At 44.2% G+C, this 19972-nt stretch overlaps 1 protein-coding gene across 2 annotated transcripts in view; it reads right to left on the bottom strand.

Moving 5' to 3' along the window:
- The window catches only part of HMCN1 (hemicentin 1), a 1785366-nt gene that overhangs the window by 651401 nt on the left and 1113993 nt on the right, over window positions 1-19972 (bottom strand). For both annotated transcript variants that reach the window (XM_069641364.1, XM_069641365.1), the window contains exons 66-68: window positions 16469-16652; window positions 10330-10427; window positions 7990-8268 (exon numbers count right to left, since the gene is read on the bottom strand). In XM_069641364.1, the coding sequence (XP_069497465.1) occupies window positions 7990-8268; window positions 10330-10427; window positions 16469-16652 (561 nt within the window). The remainder of the gene's footprint in view (window positions 1-7989; window positions 8269-10329; window positions 10428-16468; window positions 16653-19972) is intronic.

The following is a 19972-nucleotide window of genomic DNA, read 5'->3' as shown; positions in this document are numbered from 1 at the left end:
CTCCTTGGTTACAGGAATGCACCCAAAGGTGATTGGTCGGCTGGCTGCTCTTGGAGGACAGCCACCCTGCTGTGTGAGTGACAGCTAAGCTGTGAATGAATGGGAACGACTTGCATAAAAGGCGAGGTCTTTAGCAAGGAAGGCAGAGTCGACCACTGGATGAAGGAACCGAAGAAAGAAACTGGAATAAACACTTGCTGTAACTCCTGGACCATTGATTTGCCAAGTGAAGCCCTACTGCAGTGCTGAAGCTCCTATTTCGACATCGACAAGAGAAACCAGGAAAAGACAACTTCTCCCCTTGGGTTGGTGGGACCAATCGACCCCAATACAAACTCGACTGAAATCCCTCTCTTCTGTCTGTACTTCCATTGCTGCTGCAGGAACTGAGTGCCAGGGGATAGGAACACCAAAATTGAGTGCATCATTTTTAAGGTGGACCCGAGCTCCAGGAAGATCCTCCAGATTCTCACGAAGCAGGGCTGACCAAACCTGAACCACCCCAACAGAGTGATGGACCCCAAAAGCAAGGAAAGTCGACCTTCAAATTGTAGTGCAGGAGTTCCCAGACATCCTCCCTCTTGTCCCCATGACTGAGGCTCAGGAACAACAGGACTTGTAGGAACTACAACAGGAACAGACACCAGCTGGAACCATTTCTTCAGACCTAAGGTACTGTGAAATAAGGTGTACATACCTCTTGTGTGTGTAGCTTGCTTGCTCTCAGTTGAGACTTGCTTGTGGCCCAACAGTGTTTTCTTTTTCAACAAAACTCTCTTTAACATTGTGCAAGACTTTTACCTACCTTCAAGAAGTGCCTCAGCTCCCCTAGACTTTACTCAAGTGGCATTGGCTGTCCTGGCTCCATGAAGACTCTTCTTAACCTCTGACTTTGTGTTTAATTATCCCTCCAAAAAGTCATACATACCTTACTTGTATAGCTGGGAAAGGGTTGTTAGGCAAAGTTTGTATGCAGTACCCTTTGGGACCACTGCACACAACTAGGACTACAGGTGTAAGCAAACCAACCTTTGATATAAGTCTGTACTACACAGTTTTGGTAGAGTTGCTGAGCAGTCAGCCTTATCTCAAGAGGGGAATGTGAGCTTTAATGATGTTACACAGAGGTCTACAATCAGAAGTATTCAAATAGACTCTTACACTCAAGGTTTCTTGGTAAAACACATTAATTTATTTCAATGTCAGTTATAAAACATTAATTAGAAGGAGGCAATACATATATCACACACAAATATACTTCAGTACTTTACACTGTATGTTTCTGAGGCCTTTAAACTACTTTGAAGGAGGAGTTAAATGGAAAAGTATTTGCCAAAGTTCTCAGAAAAAGTTTGTAAAAGAAAGAATCATATGTTGGGTCACAAGCTGATTATTCCTGGGAGTTGGGAAAGATTCAAGCACTTTCACCACGAGAGGTAAGTACTCTCAGTCTCGTTTCACAGTACCTTACAAATGAAGAAGAAGATGCAGCTGAAGACTTCTGTTCCTGGCAGTTCCTGCAGATCTCGCTGTTCCTGAGCCTCTGTCGTGGGGACAAGAGGGAGGATGTCGGGGCACTCCTGCACTGCAGTGGGACTGGGCAAAAAGCTGGCAACTGGCAAATCTTCTATTCCAGTAGCTGTAGTCAAGCACACAAACTGGTGTCCCTCTCCCTCGTTATTCGGTTTCCTGCAGCACTCTGAGGAAAATACAACCAGCTCCGAGATTGGTATCCTGGTGGCTTAGTGTTAAGTTGATTGGTCCCACCAACTGAAAGGAAGAAGTTGTCCTTGCAGGGGCTTCTCTGTCGAGGTGAACCTGGCGATTCGGACCTGCAGCAGGGCTTCACCGTGCAAACCAACGGTCCAGGAGTTGCAGCAGCCGTCCTCTTCAAGCTCGTCTTCGGTTCTTTCGTTCCAGTGGTCGACTATGCCTTCCAAGCCAAGAGACTCGCCTTTCATTCAGTTCTCTCCCATTCATTCCAGCCTAGCTGTCACTCATACAGCAGGGTGGCTGTCCTTGCCGGACAGTCAGCCAGCCAATCATGAAGGGTGCATTTGGGTCTCATAGGAGACTAAGCACAGGGAGTTTCGGGCACCTCCCTCACTTCCTGCCCACCCCAGACACTCGGGCGGCAGAGGCGGTCTCCAGTCCTGAAGCCCGCCAAAGGCGAGGGAATAAAGGGACCAAACCTGGTTTGGTGCGCAGAGACAAACTCTAAAAGGACCTTTCCAAAAAGAAATGGTGAAAAAAGAAGACCGGGACCTGTTTAAGCAAAGGGGGCTCAGACGCCATCTTGAAAAACATGGCTCCCGCTATTTAACGCTACTGGTCTTCACGGTCGGGAAAAATCTTGGTAGTTCGTTGTAAAACCACTGCCACCAGCCATTTCGAGAGGAAAGGGTGGCATTTGACTGCTACATTACTTTCTAGACACAGGGGATCCTAAGTAACCCCTACAGCACTCTATTGTAAGATAGAGTGTGCTGGGTCCAGGAATTTGAATAGATTACTAAAGTCAATTTCACTTTACATTCTCTGGAAAACAGTAGTTTATCCCAGAGAAGGTATTTCAACCTTCGGAAAGCCTGAAAGGCTTCCCTGTGCCACTGCACTGAGGGTGCTGTGTGACCCACATGAAAAGATGATGCCTATGGAGTTGTTTAGACTCCATAACCAAATGAAACACAAGAGTAAAACACATTGATTAAAAAAGTTCAAAGTCCCAAAGTTTAGTAAAAGAGCTGGAGGGATCTAAGGTGGGAGGAATTGGCATATTTATGAGAATTCTCCCTAGCAAGGGTTAATCTACATTTCATTGTGGGGTTCAAAAGTGCTTACCTGTTTGAGAAACTTGGTAACCATTGTTTTCTTCCCTAACCTTTTCCCTTTTGCCACAACTTCAGTATCACCATTTAAGTGTGAAAAGTGATATATTAATGCCCACAGTGAACACTGAAACAAAGGTGGGAAACAGAACCGGGGACTGACATAACCGAGAGGGAATGGGAGAGGATACTAATGTACCCTTGGGAGGTGTCTAGAAATGCCAGGTTCAGGCTGATACAGTTGAACGTCCTGTACCGAACGTACACGACACCAAGCAGAATAGCTAGCTTTAGCAATAAAACACATCCACTATGCCCCTGGTGTGGTTCGAGCGAAGCAGAGATGCTGCACATGTTTTGTTGGTGTCAGAAGGTACCACATTTTGGACCAAAGTAGAACAAGCTAGCAGAAACACTGGGATAGCAAGGTATAACTGGACACCAATGGAATGCCTGCTAGGAGCCTATCTGGAATAAGCAAACTTAGACATATTGTTAAATTCATGGTCATGGCATGCATTTTAGCCAAAAGGTCCACTGCAATGGCATGGAAAGTTCCAGCGGGCCCACAATACACCAGGTGGCTAAAAGAGCTAGAACACTGGGCGGAGGCGGAAGACAGAGTGTGGGGAGATGGGGTGTCCAGGGCAGGGAGCGATGCACGCCCTGCATATAAAGCATGGAAAACATTGATCTGGGATATGTTTCACCCATCAGATGATAAACCGCTGTGAATATAACGCAACATATTTGTAAAAGCTATGTGAGGATACAAATGTCGGAGCAGACAGGAGACAATTAGTACTCCCGCCCTCATGACCATGCCCCCTCTAGACATGTGATGCACTATGCACCTCACAGAGCACTTTGATTTGTATCACACATTTACCTGCAGATGGGAAGAAAGTTAGTTGTTGTTAAGGTACTGTTTATTTGTTCCATGTTGTGTAAGTAACATAACCATCAGCAATTGAAAGTGACAAACAGGACGCAATTATATGTAACCATGAATGGCAATAAAAATATTTTAAAATCAAAATTAATGTCCACAGTGTCCTAGCAATTGAAGACACCTCAGGGTGTAGGAATATCTGTGTGCCATCCCAAAAGGGTATCTACTTACTTTATTGAACTGAAGGAGTATATTTTGAAGTGTATTTTTATTGTTGGAAATGGCTCCCTTCTAAAGTACGCTTAATTTAAAACTGACTGTTAAATTAATAAATATTTATTTTATCAAGAAACCTTGAGTTTAAGTGTTATTTGGATACTTGTCACTGTGAAACTCTGTGTTGCAACCCGACAGCTCACATTGACCCCTCTAGAGATAAGCCTGGCTGCTCAATCACTCTACCAACTTGTGTAGTACAGATTTATACCAAAGGTTGGGTTACCTATTGCCAAGAGGACAAGGCTAGTGTAGTCTCCCAAAGGGTTATTACATACAATCTTGCCCAACAAATACATATCTATAGAAAAGGATTATTTGAACTGTACTTATGTTTCAGGGTCTGATAAGTCTGGAGTTTCCAGGATCCCAAAGTTGGTAAGTCTGTATGATATGGAGTGTAATATTGTTGTATGGCTGAAAACGTTTGACCTTACTTGTAAAATGTCTGGTTAGAGTGAGAGTGATCCGATCCCCTGGGTTCCCCAAGAATGATTACCATGTCTTCCTGCATATGAATTAGGATGAAAGATGTAACTGGAGTAGGGTGAGATAAACTCTCATAAATAAATATGAGAAGAAACCTTCTCAATATCTAACCGCCTTAAGGGAAATGAGAAAGAAGATAGGTCTGTCAGTCCCATCTTTGTATACCCGGTGGGGCCTGTTACCAGTGAGTGTAGCAGAAAAGCTGTTGTCTTAGACTCAGCTGAAGCACCTTGTAAAAAGGTTGTGGCTCTTAAACTTGAAGCAATAGAGGTCACCTTAGGGGACTCCTCCTTAGTGATCAAAGGCATTAACTGCCACTCTGTAGGGCACTTGGGTGTAGGACGCATTGCATCAAATAGGGACCAAGCCCCTAGGCCTACAAAGCTAGAGGTCACTTCTGTGACCCGCACCTTTTGTTAACACTAACGTGAAAGAACCCCTTGAACCCAACATACTGTGGAAGTGGTTCATGCAGACAAAAACCTAAATGTTTCTGTCCCTTCTATATTATGGTGTAATACCATTAAACAGGTCACTGAGGTGATCCCACCTTTAGTTAACCCTAAGGTGATTGAACTATCTGAAAATCAACATACAGTGGAAATGGTTCACATAGTTGATAAAAAATGAAAGTGTTGTTATTGAACTGGTACTTTGGTTTACTACCACTGTACAGGCAATTCAGAGGGCTGACAAGAACTAGGTTGTTCCTGTCAGAAACCAAGAGTGGTGTCATACCCTTGACACAAATACACTGTCAGTTAACTCGGAGTGTTATGGGATTTAAGGCTCTTAAGTCAAGTTTCAGCAAAAGGCAGAGCAGCTACCACCCCTGGTGTTCTCAGGGATGACCCACTTCAGTATTGACTAAGAAACCACTGTCCTGGGACAGCCCCGGATAGTGCCAAGGTAATTTGGACTTCAAACCCAATGCAATCCCTATTTGGAAGAGGTGTGATTCAAGAGATATAAGGGATCTCAGTACCTGGACCTCCTAGAAAGTTAGAAATGTTCCCAGGTGAGAGTAAATTGCTATGGAACGCAAGGCTCACTGATGTAGTCACCATGCAGGATCGTTGGGTTGTGGGTTTGAGGGCATTCACTGCCGGTTGTCTTTATTTACCTCTGGGGGCATCAAACAATAGGGACACACACCCAGATTCGGTTCCATGCCGAAGGAGAGACCAGCACAGAGATTTTCATGGATTCACTTCTTGCACTGACACCAGATGAGTCAGGAGGCACTTGGCAACTCAGAGGTTGAATTTCAGTCTTCCTGCAGGCTTGTTTCCTGGTGAAGAGTACCAGTGTAACATCAAGGTTGCCCACGAAGCCTTCCAGCCATTTGGCCAGCTGGAAGTCCTTGCAACGATGAACAGCTGGATCCGGGTCTTGCAGAGCCAATGCAAAGATGCACACTCCTATGACTGAAAACCGGCGATGTACCTCGGCTGGACGGACTGGTTGGTCCAACCAGTTTTAGGGAAGAAGGCACTGAGTCGAGGTTCGCAACACAGTGGTATTGGCTGAGCCATTGCTGGTTACTGCAACAGTCCTCTGGCGTTCCATGGTCATCATCTTTGGATATTTTAATCTCCAGTGGTCAACTTGGTCCCTGAGTCCAGTTTCATCTCCTGATATCCAGAAAATGGGTTCAGGATGACCCCACCCCTCCATTAAGGACAATATGCAAAATTCAAACCTGGAAGTTGCTGTCCAATAGTGAACTGTCAGCATCCTAGCATCTGCCCAGCAACATCCAAACCCCTGGAGGAATGTGGATTGGGTGCAGACAGTCGCCTACTCACTTCCTGCCAGCACACAGACAAAGGAGAGCCTTTGCTTGCTTCTTGCAAGAGGCCAGCCAAGGTGCATAAAGAAAGAGAGTACTTGCCCACCTGGAAAGGTAGAAAGATGGCCAACAAAGGACAGGATATCATGAATAGGACTTAAAACATGAAGGGCTACCATTTTTGAGTATATGTCTCCTTTAGTGCATTAACGTGGCTGCAAAAGAAGCCTGTAATAATGCATCCAAATAATAGATTAAAAAGTAACAACTGCCACAGGCCTGCTCAGAAGATGTCTGAAAAGTACCAAAAATGCTACTTAGAACAAAGAGATGGGGGCATGAGGTGTCCGCACAGCACTCCATGGAAGATGGATTGTGTCGCAAAGAATTAAATACAAAAGTCATAAAAAGGACATGACCACTCTTGCACTGGTGGGTCTATGCACCCACAAGTGAACCCAGAATGGCATTGCAAAAGGAACCATAGGCATTCTTGGCAGCACACCACATAACAAGGGGGTTCTGCCATAGGAAAGCATGGAGCCAAAATTAATGGCAGATTATCTTCCCACAATAGAACCTTATAAGAAGGGTCCTTGGGTCTCAGAACAAATGTAAATGAGGAGATGAGTGAGATAAAAAGTCCTGCTCACCTCCAAAGGCAATGAACAAATCCCAGTGGGTCTAGCAGTCGTGCTGGGAGGCCCAGGGCAGAGAGCGTAGGATTTGCAAAAAGAAAATCTCCCTAGCATCCTCTTAGCATGGTTTCTAATTGCTTTAAGCTTTTCATTCCATCTGTGTTATGCATTATATGTGTCTAACATTTTCCTTTTGAAGGTGTATGTGTCCTATAATGTATTTGATGCTTTGATGAATAATTGCTCAAGCCCTTTACTGGCACTGTGATTCCACGATATGTTAATGTATTACCTGTCTGTTTTTAAATCCCTTTTCTACCCAGCTCTTAGCATGATATAGGCCTTACATTAGCTTAAGAGCACAAAGGGTCGGCAACAAGGACCTGTTACTGTTCTTAAAAATACACTGCTTTACTCCTTGATTAGTTCTGCTCAAAAGTACTTATTTTAACTTATAGTTGTGTGCCCTTTTATAATAAAGAATGTATATTTTCAGCATATTGTAACTTCTTGTGTTATCTGTTGGGACAAACTGTGCCTACATACCAGCCTTCTACCTTTCACTGAGTGAGGGCAAGATGGTGCTGTCATTGCTACCCCATCAAGGGATTTTGGTATATCTTGTGGATGGAACCCTGTGTACACTCAGGATATATGTTCTCACGCCCCTCGCCAGGGGGCTGTTGAAAAAACTCCAAAACACTTTGCATTTAATGTAGACATTTGCTTCTTCTGTGTTTGCATGCTCATACCTGACTTTAACGGCATACACATCAAGAGTAATGTGACAAGGCCCAAAATATAAGAAGCCATACGCCTTCTTATTTCAGGGTGTTCTACCAATGAGAACTCAACATTTTTAGTAACTTGGTGTAAGAATCATTGACAAATTATTATGGAATACAAAGAGAGCATGTCTTAAAATGGCATGCGCTCATTTGGTCCACAGTATGGGGGCTCTACCATGCTGGGGGCTAAATGAAAACATGCCATTCTAGGTCAGTATGGAGGTTCCATCACACCACACTACAACAATGTTGTTTTTACATCACATTATCTTTTAATAAAGCTTACCCAACACCTTTAGGCTAAAGTGCTTGCTGACTTCTCCAGCCTCATTGGACCCAATACAGGTGTACTGCCCATGGTCGTCCATCTCTGCCTTGGAAATGTGAAGGACCATTCCCTGGTTATTCACATTCAGGTGAGCTCCCAGCTCCAAGGAGTGCCCATCCTTCAGCCATGACATGTTGGGTGTTGGTGTTCCATCAGTGAAACACATCATAGAAGTTGGATTTCCTTTTACCACTGCCAATTCCTCCACTCCACCAGCATTATCCATACTTGGAGGCACTATGCAGGGAAAAAAAGAGGGCAGGTACAGGAGCAACTATATCTAGAATCCCTCCATAATATCAACAACCTTAACACAAATGGGAGCAAAATAAATCTGCAAAAGACAGCTACTAAAATCTAACAAAAGAAGCAAATGTTCACTTAAGTAATTTACACACACGCACACCCACACACCCATCCCTTTATCTACCCATGAGTGAGCTTAGTTATCAAAATTCAAACACCCACTTTAAAAGATCTTTCGTTAACAATTCATCTATATTACGTGGACCACACAGTTAATTATAGAGGTGATACATTATCTTGTCCTACTAACTGGATAAATGGATACATCAAAACTAGAAAAGGAAAACGATAAGAGACCATACCATGACACAACAAAAAGAAAAAATGCAGAAATATCTATTTAATACAATTTTATTCTTTAAACTCCTTCTATATATATATATATACACACACGTTTTAAACTGTCAAAAAAATGAAATACAGTACAAAGCACAGGACTTATACCACACATTGTATTAACAATAATAAAAGACAAGATAAACACATCGCACAGCATGAAAAACATATACTATTTCATCATAACTAATCAATAGATATTACAACAAAAGAATTGATCTTTAATCACAAATATTTGCTTCTAGGGACCCAACATGTTTCTGTCCTCTATACAACAACTGTTGGATATTCTTCAGGGGTCTAAACAATGTTCATCTCCTTTCAGATGTCCGCCTGCTTAAATGTTTTCCATAGCTCCCAATAAATGAGAAGTGATATGCCCCTTTTTTACTTCTTTACAGCTGTATTTGAAGTTGGGAAATATAGACACTTGGAATTGGCACACTGTAGTGCTGATAATTACGTTGGAGAATTAGTATCAAGCATAGAGAATTCAGGTACTTCTTGTGGGGACTGTGTTATTAATTTGAAAAGAATACAGTGTAGAGACTTTTGGTGAGTTACAGATTTTGTGTTCAATGTTTTGTAGTACGAATTGGGTTTGCGTTCTACACAGAAGGTTGTGTTACATCCTCTTTCACTTACCAAGAAATAACTTCTCAATTATTGGGAGCCTTGGAATGCATTTAAACAAGTTGTGATCAGAAAGGAGATGAACATCATTTAGATCCCTGAAGAATGTCCAACAGTTGTAGTATAGAGGACAAAAACATGTTGGGTCCCTAGAAAGCAAATATGTGTTCAAGATTAAAGATCAATTCTTTTGTTGTACAGTCCATTGATTAGTTATGATGAAATGGTATATGTTTTTCAGTCTGTATGATGTGTTTATGTTCTTCTTGATTATTTTACATGTAGGTGCTTTGTAAATACGGTGTGCAGTATATGTCCTATATATATATATAAATATATATGTTTTTCCATTACGGAGTTTAAGGAATAAAATTGTATTAAATACTGCATTTTGTATTTTTTGTTTTTGTTGTGACATGGTATGCTCTGTGATAATCTTTTTCCTTTTCCAGTATTCTCGGTTTTTGTTTAACAATGCCATTTTAAATTGGATCTGCTCTTGAACTCTGAAGTCACCCCAAGCTTTGTTGGGAGTTACTAAAGCTAGAAAATGTGTGTCTTTCCAATTGAAAATGCGCACAGCCACAGATGCAGACCAGGTGCCATACTCACATGAACTTATTTCCTTAAACTAAAGCTTTGATGTAATATACAGGCATTATACATAGCCTAAAGTCTATTTTACACTAATGATCAAACCTAGGTCTTTCCCGATAGTCAAATTCAGATTCTATTCTTCCAGATAACATTGATCTTCAAGTCGTGAAAAGGTCCTGATAACAGAGGCCCCCAATTCCCTTTCTTTAAACGTGCTCAATTTCTGGCATTCCTTAATTGGGAATTAATTTGCGAAACTCACTACAGCCTAGAAGAAAATATACATTCTGTTTGAGGATACCTACGGATTCCAACAATTTAGGGTGAAATGTTGGAATAAAATATACCCTTTGAGTGGAATCTTCTAAATTCAAAAGGCGAACAACAATTTAATACATTTCTGCATATATTAGAAGCAAGACCTACCGTAGACTTGTATGTTGTAAAGTTTATTGTCTACTCCTGCTCGGTTGGAAGCCACACATGTGTAAGTTCCAGCATCAGATATTTGCGCCCGCACAATTCTGAAAATGGATGTCACAAAAAGAGATAAGAATAAAGAATGAAGATATCTTTATTCTGAAATGGTTTTGTAATCTTAAGTCTCTGTAAATGTGCAAGTGTGGTGCAGATAAAGCTAGTTCTCCACCTCATCAAATGATAGTCTCCCCTCACCCTATCACCTATCACAAATAGCATAAGGCCAATGAATGAAACAAGTTTGGAACAAGTCTCTGAGTTAATGGCTATCTTTCCCACCAAGAATAAGAACATTTGAAGGCGTGCTCCTGCTGAGTGCAATACATTATTGGAGCAAGAACCATTTCATTGCAAGTTACTACCAACAGAACTGTAAACAAAAAAAAAAAGATTAGCATTTTTTCAACCCCTGTTCCTACATTCTAAGGTGGATCCTATCTAACATGGCAGCTCTTATATCTGGGAATAAACATTTTGTACTGAACACTGCAATAGTTGATCCACACACTTGTCTAGTGTTTACTGGGACTGGCCTTTTTTGTTTGACATATTGCACTCTTATCAAGTCAAATATTATATTTCTTCCACAGCTTGTCCCCCACTAGGTATCCACCAAGTGATGACTCACATAAGCTTGTGACGCTCTTGTACATTCATTTCTCTTGGGTGTATAATCCTTTGCCTTCTTTCAATTACCTTATCTCAGGTGGATATACAGCACACAAAGGAGTAAGAGGAAGGATGGCACACCAGACTACATTTCCACCAATCCACCTGAGGAAGTGTCTTTTACCCAGAACATTGTGGGTTTAAATGATGAAAAGCAATCAAGAATAGAGTTTGGTACATTATGCTTAACAATAATTTTAAGATATTAAGCACTCAAGAGAAATACATTAAAAAAAATAATTGCACACGTATGTGTGCCTCTGCTGGGATCAAAGTGTTCTTTCCCAAAGCTAAATGCATGTTAACTAGAATCTACTTGAGTGCTACTGCATGTACTCATTCAGTCCTTTTGGGTTGTGGGCATATGATGTCAGTGTCCTTTTATACTATCTGGTTTGGTCATGCTATATTATGTTGAGGTTTCATTCATATTTTGCTTTAAATGTCAAATTTTCAGGCTCTTTTGAAGCAGCCATAAAACGCCAGATAGAAACCCCCTAAACACAAAAAAAAGATAAAACCGAGGGTAGACCTGCAAATGTAATCTGTTAACTAGACCATACGCCCCTGTTTTGAACTAACATTTGCATGATGACCTCTATTAGCAGTACAGAGTTGCTGCAGCCTGTTATGGGGGTTTTCCTAGAGTCCTACTGCCAGTAAGACTTTAGTAGGCTATCCCAGTGGTTTGTAGATCCCCTACCTTAGTATCAGTCTGTACTAGCTCAGGACCTTGGTAGAGTGGCAGAGCATTCAGGCTTACCTTAAGAGGAAGATGTGAGCTGTAGGTAAGTACACTGAATCTTAGCTAGACAGGCACGGCAAAGAAGCACTTACACTTATAATTATACAGAAAGTATATATATATAATATTTACAGCAGAATCACTTTAAATACTTCAGACGTTTACGTTAGAACACTTAGAAATACTTGACAATACACTTCAAAGGGCACTTTCACTTTTCTGTTTGTTCGCGGTTACATCTGTAGCAACGTTAGAAAGGTAAAAGAAAATGTTATCATATTATGGGATATTGCGCAATCATGCAGTTTTCAATGGTTTATCTGGTAATACATTTATTCTGCAAAAACATATAGGAAAGTCACTTAAAGGAAGGAACATGATTAGTTAGTGTGGCATGAGCTTAGTTTAAGGTTCTATAGATGGTTTCTTCGCCTAGCAAATCTTTTAAATCCAAAAAAGCAACCTTAGTTAAAGGCAGTTTGGAGGGGGCTTGAATTCTTGACAATCAGCGAATTACGAAGAGTTCCTGAGGATTTCTTCCAGTGTCTACAGTTACTGAAGCAGCAAGCTAAAAACTAACAAAGGAGACCTTAAAATGGACTTGAGATGGGGACACAAACAGCAACTTGGGTCAGAGGTAAGAGAGGATTGCCCTGGACACCTCTATGTGCAATCCAACGCTCTGAAGTGACTTCTTGGAATCAGGTAAGCAATACCCTTTTCCCCACAGTACCATTGGTTTGAAGAAAATGTCGGTGCTAGATGCTCTGCGATGTTGAAACTCTGAACCCGACCTCTGTATTCCTTGGTCTGATGACTGAAGGCAGGATATGGACGGGATCTCTAAGCAGCAGTCTCTAGGGAGGACGTGTCGCACGACTTTCAGCAACTTCTTGGTTAACTCTGCGGTTTTGGCACTTTTTCTGCAGCACCAACAAAGGACACAGATCGCCCGGTCAATCTTCTTTGCTTCCTGCAGTACAAAACTCCAGTGAGGGGTCTGGGCAAGTTGGATCGGATCTCTGGAGTGTCACTACGGGTTCAGCAAAGATTTGGACGGATTTGGCCTTTCCACAACGATGTACTCGAAATGGGCAGCAGATCTCCTGGTATTCGGGTTTCGCAATTCTGGAAACTCTTATGGTCTCGCGAGATGGCTTGTTTCAAAGTTCGTCTTGGGACTGGTTGTTTCCACCAGCCAAAGGGAAGGAGTCGTCCTCTTCGGAGCTCCTCTGTCACACAAAAAACGGGGTCAGGACAGCAGTCGTCGCTTCACGGTGTTGCAAAGGGTCTGCAGGCATTCGTGGTCGTCTTCTTCTCCTCTTACTTCAGCTTCCTGTGGTCCACTTGCTTTTTGTAAGGACAGTTTTTCCAAAGTCCAACTAAGGGCTTAGTAATACCATTCATCAGAGGCAGTACAACGCTCCACTCTTAGTGTAAGGTTGCACCACCTGAGTTCGTGGTAGCGTCGAAAGTGCAGCCATGCTTATCCTAGGAGGGAGAGAGGGCTGTAGAATCAGCACAAATCAATTGTATTATACATATGGTCCAAAGAAACACTGATACACTATGTATTGTAAAAACAAAGGGGATGTTTTATATACAAGCCGACCAAGTAATTTGTGGGTAAATAAGTACTATCATAAAGCATATAAACACATTATAAAAACACAACACTATGCTTTAAATACACAGATCAAAGCAAAGACCTTATTTAGAACACGTAACAGTATTTCTAGAGGGGTAAGACCATAGATTACTTTCTGATTACTTTCTGTCATATCAGGGTAGCAGACTCTATTAGTTGTACCATGACACTCGGCAAGAAATCACATAGTAATTCAACTGGACAATATACTTTTCAAAATAGTGGAACACTTATTCTAGGAACATTAAAACACCTATGACTCTGATTCAGGATAACATAGTTTTTCTAGGCGAGTTGGACCTTGGGGTGTAATATTCAATCACAGTTGCTTTTCGGGTCACAGACTAAGGGAAGCAATAACTCTTACTTATTTTAGGATAACACAGTTATACTCAAGGTAAGTAAACCCTTTTGATGTAATATTCAATTATAGTTGTTTTTCAGTTCGCAGAATAAGGGAAGCAATAACTCGAACTTATTTTAGGATAACACAGTTATACTAAAGGTAAGTAAAATCTACACACTTTTTAAAGGAGTTATCAGCAACTTAACAGCATGTGCAAACCCAAGACTTTTTTTGTGTCTGTCTAAAACAGACCAGGGAATGCAAAACCCAATGTTACACTTTATGAATGACCCAAGGTTATTCTAGGTAGTTATCATATAAGGCAAACCTATTCTGGACAGGCTAACAGCAAGTCAGGGGAAGCAAGACCCAGCTGGGGATACTAAATCAGGACAGACAGACCCCCTGTGGGAGCTGGACCTATTCAGGCACTCTGACAGACAAAGGACAGGGGGGTGGAAAACTCCTCCCCCACTTCCTGCCTGCCTAGATAGTATGGAGCCTAGGCTGGGATACCAACGGGTTCCCACCAAAGGCAAAATACACACATTGACTTCCCCCTCCCAGAATGGTAGAAGAAGGGCTAACAAAGAACAACCCTGCTTGAAATTGTGAAAAAAGAAGGGTGGCGCCAAGTTTGTACTTGGGTGCCCCTACTGTGCACTACAAAGGCTATGAGCATAGCCTGCAGTATAAACAATACAGAAGAGTTGGTAGAACACATCCACTGTCACCAACCATAACTAGGTGACTGTCTATGTCACAGGAGCAGAGAGCAGGAGCAGAGAGAAGTGGGTTACAGGGTATCCCTTTGGCAGTCCACTGACAGTGGTGTGTGCCAATCTCTCAGAATGTAGAGTTTTGGGAGAGATACTAAGTATGTCTCTATCCTTAAAAACTGTAGTTACTTAAGGATATAGAAAAAGAGTCTTAAAGGGGGATCGTCAGGGTCACCACCAACACTGCCCCTAAGAAGCTGTGTGCTGCAGTAGTAAACACATAGATGCCTTTAAGATGCCTAAAAGAAATATGGAGCAGACAGACTCGAAAGTATGATAGGATATGATATGGCATTTACAACGCGCCTATACTCAGGTAGGATACAGTGAATAGAGTTCCAAAAGACAGAGCCCAAAAGAATGAATGAGTGGAAAAAGTCTCCACTCATTCAGGATTGAAAGAAAAGGGTCCAGAAGTCCAGCAAAAAGGGTTGGGGGTCTCACTAGGAGAGCAGATGAAGTATAACAATGATAAATCTCCCTAATAAAGACAAATGGGGTCATTCTGAGGTGGGCGGTAGCCATGGTGCTTTTAGCACCATGGCTGCCTCCCAAACCGGGCCCGGTTCCCATCTGGTTCAATGGGGACTTACTGGGTCATTCCGACCCTGGAGAACCCGGTAAGTCCCCATTCAACCAACCATTCGCCATTCCCATTTGAGCCATAGGGCTCAATGGGAATGAGGAAGGCGCTAATAACGGGCCCGCGAATAGCAGGCCCGTTATTAGCGCCCTTGCCCCTTAGCGGGACCACTAAAGGATGTGTGGTCAGACCCCACGTCCTTTACGGTTCCCGCTAAGGGACCTTGGAATTCGGTGGTAAGAGTTTACTGGCACCGGTCTCCTTACCGGTGCCCGGTATCCCTTACCGCCCAACTCAGAATGACCCCCTAAGGCTGGTTTATGTAAATTAACTCCCATAAGCACTCACCCTCAGAGGATTCCTGCCAGTATAACCATTACCTTACAGGCCCTCGCGTGACTCAGGAACCTCCAGAAAGGCTGGACTGGGCTTCTTCTCCCAAGGAAGCCATGGTCATAATCCCACTCTCAGTTAAATGTGCTCATATTTCCTTCCAGTTTTCCCGTAAATAGAACCTGGCCATTCATGGCTTAGGGGAGTAAGTAGAAGGGCTGTTCATGCTGTGTTTTCTTGGGTGTAGTTTTCTACATGCCTTGGCTCATCTTGATATTGTGGAAGGCTAAAAGACCGGCGGTAGGCACTTTGTGCACACGCCTAGGATTTTGGTAACCATGACCTAAATGAGGGAAACCAAAAAATGTGACTTCATTTTGCTTGCTTTTCCAGGAGTTTTTTTCAGAAATTCTGATTTGTGTGGGGACATAGGGGAGTAAGCATAGGTGCTTTGCCTCATGTGTTTTTTGGGCATGGCTTCAACATGCCCAGGCTCACCATGCAGTAAATAATGTTCAGACATGCGTCCCTTGCGCAGAGAACACTTTCTCTCCAGATATCTCTCCTCTTGGTGCTGCTTCCCATAGGATACATTTCAGTCCCACAATATATTAGGTCCAATTGTACACATTTCACCTCTGCCTTTTCCTTCTAATGCCATCTTATATATCCCTCGTCCTCATCCCAACTATCTACCCGACGTTGCTTCTCCCTACCACTACTGAATGTTCTATCATACTGCACCTTTACCTCTCTGACAGTCAAAGCTATTCGACACCATAAATTATGGCAGGGTGCACTATACAAATGCAAGATAACATAACATCACTTTATCGATACTAAGTGCATGACTATCTAAACAGAAGAGGCAGAGGAATGAAAGATTTAGTCAGTGGTGTATGGTGAGGGGGACATAGTGATATGACAACCCAGTAGAAAGACCCTTTCGAGATAAATGTAAGTTTCAATGTTGTACACTCACCGTAGGACCTGTCCACCAGAGAGCAATCTGATCTGTGATGAGATGGGAAGCGGAAGCCCATTCTTCAGCCAGTTTATTTGCGGAGGTGGCGAACCAGTCGCCATGCAATCAACATTTATTGATGTGTCCAAGATGGCGGTCAGCTCCAATGGCTCCTTTTGGTTGTTAATGATCATTGGTGGAACTAAATTGAATTGTGATTAACAAGATTGGTGAGAAACAGACAAGATAATTGACAAACATAAGCACAAACATGCCTTACATCTAGTATTAATCAATGTTGTATGATCCTCCTTTTGTTGGAAAGAAAATGTCTGCTGGTATGCACATTTCTCCATCATCATCATCTTCCAGTATACCTTTTACTACTGTGAAATATAACTGGCTAATAATACTAGTTTCCAAATGTAGTGACTGCATATGTATGTGGCAGGTGCATACATTATGTACTGTGTCTTGGTATATAAATATGCATGACGTCCCCGGTCTCACTGAGACATGGTTCACAGCCAGTTCTGTTACTAGCTTTGACACACTCCTACCTGATGGTTACAAGATCTTCTCCATGCCCAGGCCCAACCGTGCAGGTGGGGGTGTTGCCCTTATCTTCCCTGAGTGGATTCCTGCCACTGTCACTCCTACGCAGACCTACTCCTCTTTTGAATGTCTTGTCTGCCGACTCTCTCTCTCTCCTAGCCATTCCCTTACCGTGGCTACTATCTATCGGCCACCTGGTCAAATTTCCTCCTTCCTCTCTGAGTGGGCTGACCTCTCCTCCTCACTCCTGTCCTCACCCACTCAACTCCTCTTTCTTGGTGACTTCAACATCCACCTTGATGCCTCCTGTCCCCCCACTGGACTCTTTCGTGACCTCTGCGACTCTCTCTCACTCTCTATTCTCCCGTCTGGGCCTACTCATTCTGCAGGGCACACTCTTGATGCTCTGATCTCTTCTGACCTTCCCCTCTCTGTCCCTCTCTCCACTCCTCTCTCCTGGAGCGATCACTTTCTCCTAACCTCCCACCTCACCCTCCCTACCCCACAGGCAAAGCCACCCTCATCATTGCCACCCACCTTCTCGGTCATCCGACCCATGAAGCGCGTGTCAGTTGAGGCTTTCGCTGCCACCTTCTCGCCCCCCCCTCCACCTTCGGCTGACTCCCACCCTGACACAGCCCTCTCCATGCTCCACTCTGCTATATCTGATACTCTTGATATCCTTGCCCCTGTCATGAGAATCCGCCTGAAGCCCAAAGCCAAATGTAACTCCTGGTATGACTCGGATCTCGTCACCCTAAAACACAAGTGCAGGGTGGCTGAGAGGAAATGGCGTGCTTCATGTTCATCCTCTGATAAACTGGCCTGCCGCCTGCTCCAAAGGAAATACCGTCTCTCCGTTCTCACCAAAAAGAGAGGCCTTATCCAAGCCCGCATCTCTGCGGCATCCAACAACTCGGCTGAACTCTTTAAAATCTGCAAGGAGCTTGCCAACCCTGCTGCAGTCTCTACCTCTCCTGTCCCCTCCCAGGCCCACTGCACTGCACTTGCCTCTCACTTCATCTCAAAAACTCAGGACATCCTGTCCTCACTCTCCTCCTATCACCTCCCTCCCTCTCTTCCCGGCTCTTCCTCTGGCCCTTCTGCAGCCACCCCTCCTCCCTCCTTCTCTGCCTTTCCACTTTTTTCTGCTGACGAGGTTTCCAGACAAGACCGATCTATGAAAGTCACCCCTGTTCCTCCAAAACTATCAAGGACCACATCGACTCCCTGGCTCCTGCCCTGGCTGACTTTTGCAACCACTCCTTCGCCTCTGGAGTCTTCCCATCCCCCCTCAAGCACTCCCTTGTGCACCCTCTTCTTAAGAAACCCTCTTCCGACCCCTCCTGCCCGGCTAACTATCGCCCAATCTCCATCACTCCCTTCCTGGGCAAGCTCCTGGAGAAACTGGCCATCACCCAGCTTAACCTCCATGCTGAAACTGTTGGTAGTCTCCATGACCATCAATCTGGCTTCAGAGCGGCCAGAAGCACGGAAACTGCTCTCCTGAACATCCGTGAGGACCTGCTCTTGAACCTCGACTCCAACACTCCGTGTGTTCTCATTCTGCTCGATCTCTCTTCTGCCTTTGACACTGTCAACCATGCCATCCTGCTCAACCGTCTCCGTGATAACCTGGGTATCACTGGCCAGGCTCTGGCGTGGCTGACCTCTTTCCTTTCCAATCGACCCTCCCAGGTCCAACTTGGGTCCTTCCTCTCTGACATCTTTTTCTCCACCTGTGGTGTTCCCCAGGGATCTAATCTCTCTCCCTGGCTGTTCAACCAGTATCTGGCACTCCTTGCCCACCGCATCGCCGCTCTCTGCCCCTACTTTCAGTGCTATGCGGACGACACCCAGCTCATTTTCAGGCTACCCTCGGCCTCCTCCTCTCCTTCCCTCATCTCTGACTGTCTGTCTGCCATCCAGGAATGGTGTGCCGCCAATGACCTCTGCCTTAATGCTAGTAAGACTGAGATTCTACTCACCGGCACACCCACTCCCTCCTTCCCTGTAGCTCTCTGGCCAGCCTCGCTTGGCCCTCCTCCTGCTCCTACCTGCAAGGCAAAAAACCTCGGGGTCATCTTCGACTCCACACTCTCCTTCTCTCCTCATATATCTGACGTCTCTAAGAAGTCACACTACCAGCTGCACCTCCTCAGAGGTATTCTTCCCTTCCTCTCCTTCCCCCAGAAGCTCACTGTCTCCCGAGCCTTGGTTCTCTCGAAGCTGGACTACTGTAACAGCCTCTATCTTAATCTGCCTGCCTCCACTCTCCACCCCCTGCAACTCATCCAGAACAGAACTGCGAGACTTGTCCTTGGCCTCAAGCCCAGTTCGTATCTCTCCAGGACTGAAATCTCTACACTGGCTCCCAGTGGCTGCGAGCATTAAGTTCAAAACCCTCTGCATTGTCCACAAGGCCTTCTGGGGCCTGGGGCCTAAATACATTCAACTCTCTCTTCCTAAATATCTTCCTTCCCGAGCCCTTCGCTCATCCATCTCCAACTCCCTCAGGGTCAGCCGCTTCTCGAAGCAACGAGCTGGGGGTAGATCTCTCGCCGTGGCAGGGGCCTCCCTCTGGAACAGCCTTCCTGCCTCCCTGAAACTTGAGGAGAACCATCTCCGGTTCCGGAAGCACCTCAAAACCTTTCTCTTTGCTTCTGCTTTCTCTCTCCCTCTCCCCTGCTAAATTCTCGACTGAATCTGCACCGAATCTGCAACTGGGCCATTCTCACCGACCTCGGTCCTGGGCCCAGCCACTCTTCTCTTGCACTGCCTCCCTGGCAACCCCTGCACTGGGGGACTGTCTCTGTATCCCTACAGCCCCCCCTTTCCCAGCACTAGTCTGCATTTACCTTGCATTTACCTTGCACTTGCCACCAGCTGGCCCTATTTATTTACTTTATTCTACTTACTTGTACTGCACTTCCCCCCTCCCCTTCCCCTTGCACTTTTCCCTTCCCC

This window comes from Ambystoma mexicanum, chromosome 1q, assembly GCF_040938575.1.
Source record: "Ambystoma mexicanum isolate Mex_15411 chromosome 1q, UKY_AmexF1_1, whole genome shotgun sequence".
NCBI lineage: Eukaryota > Metazoa > Chordata > Amphibia > Caudata > Ambystomatidae > Ambystoma > Ambystoma mexicanum.
The sequence above is the reverse complement of the archived record's forward strand: the minus strand, read 5'-3'. Positions and strand labels throughout refer to the sequence as shown.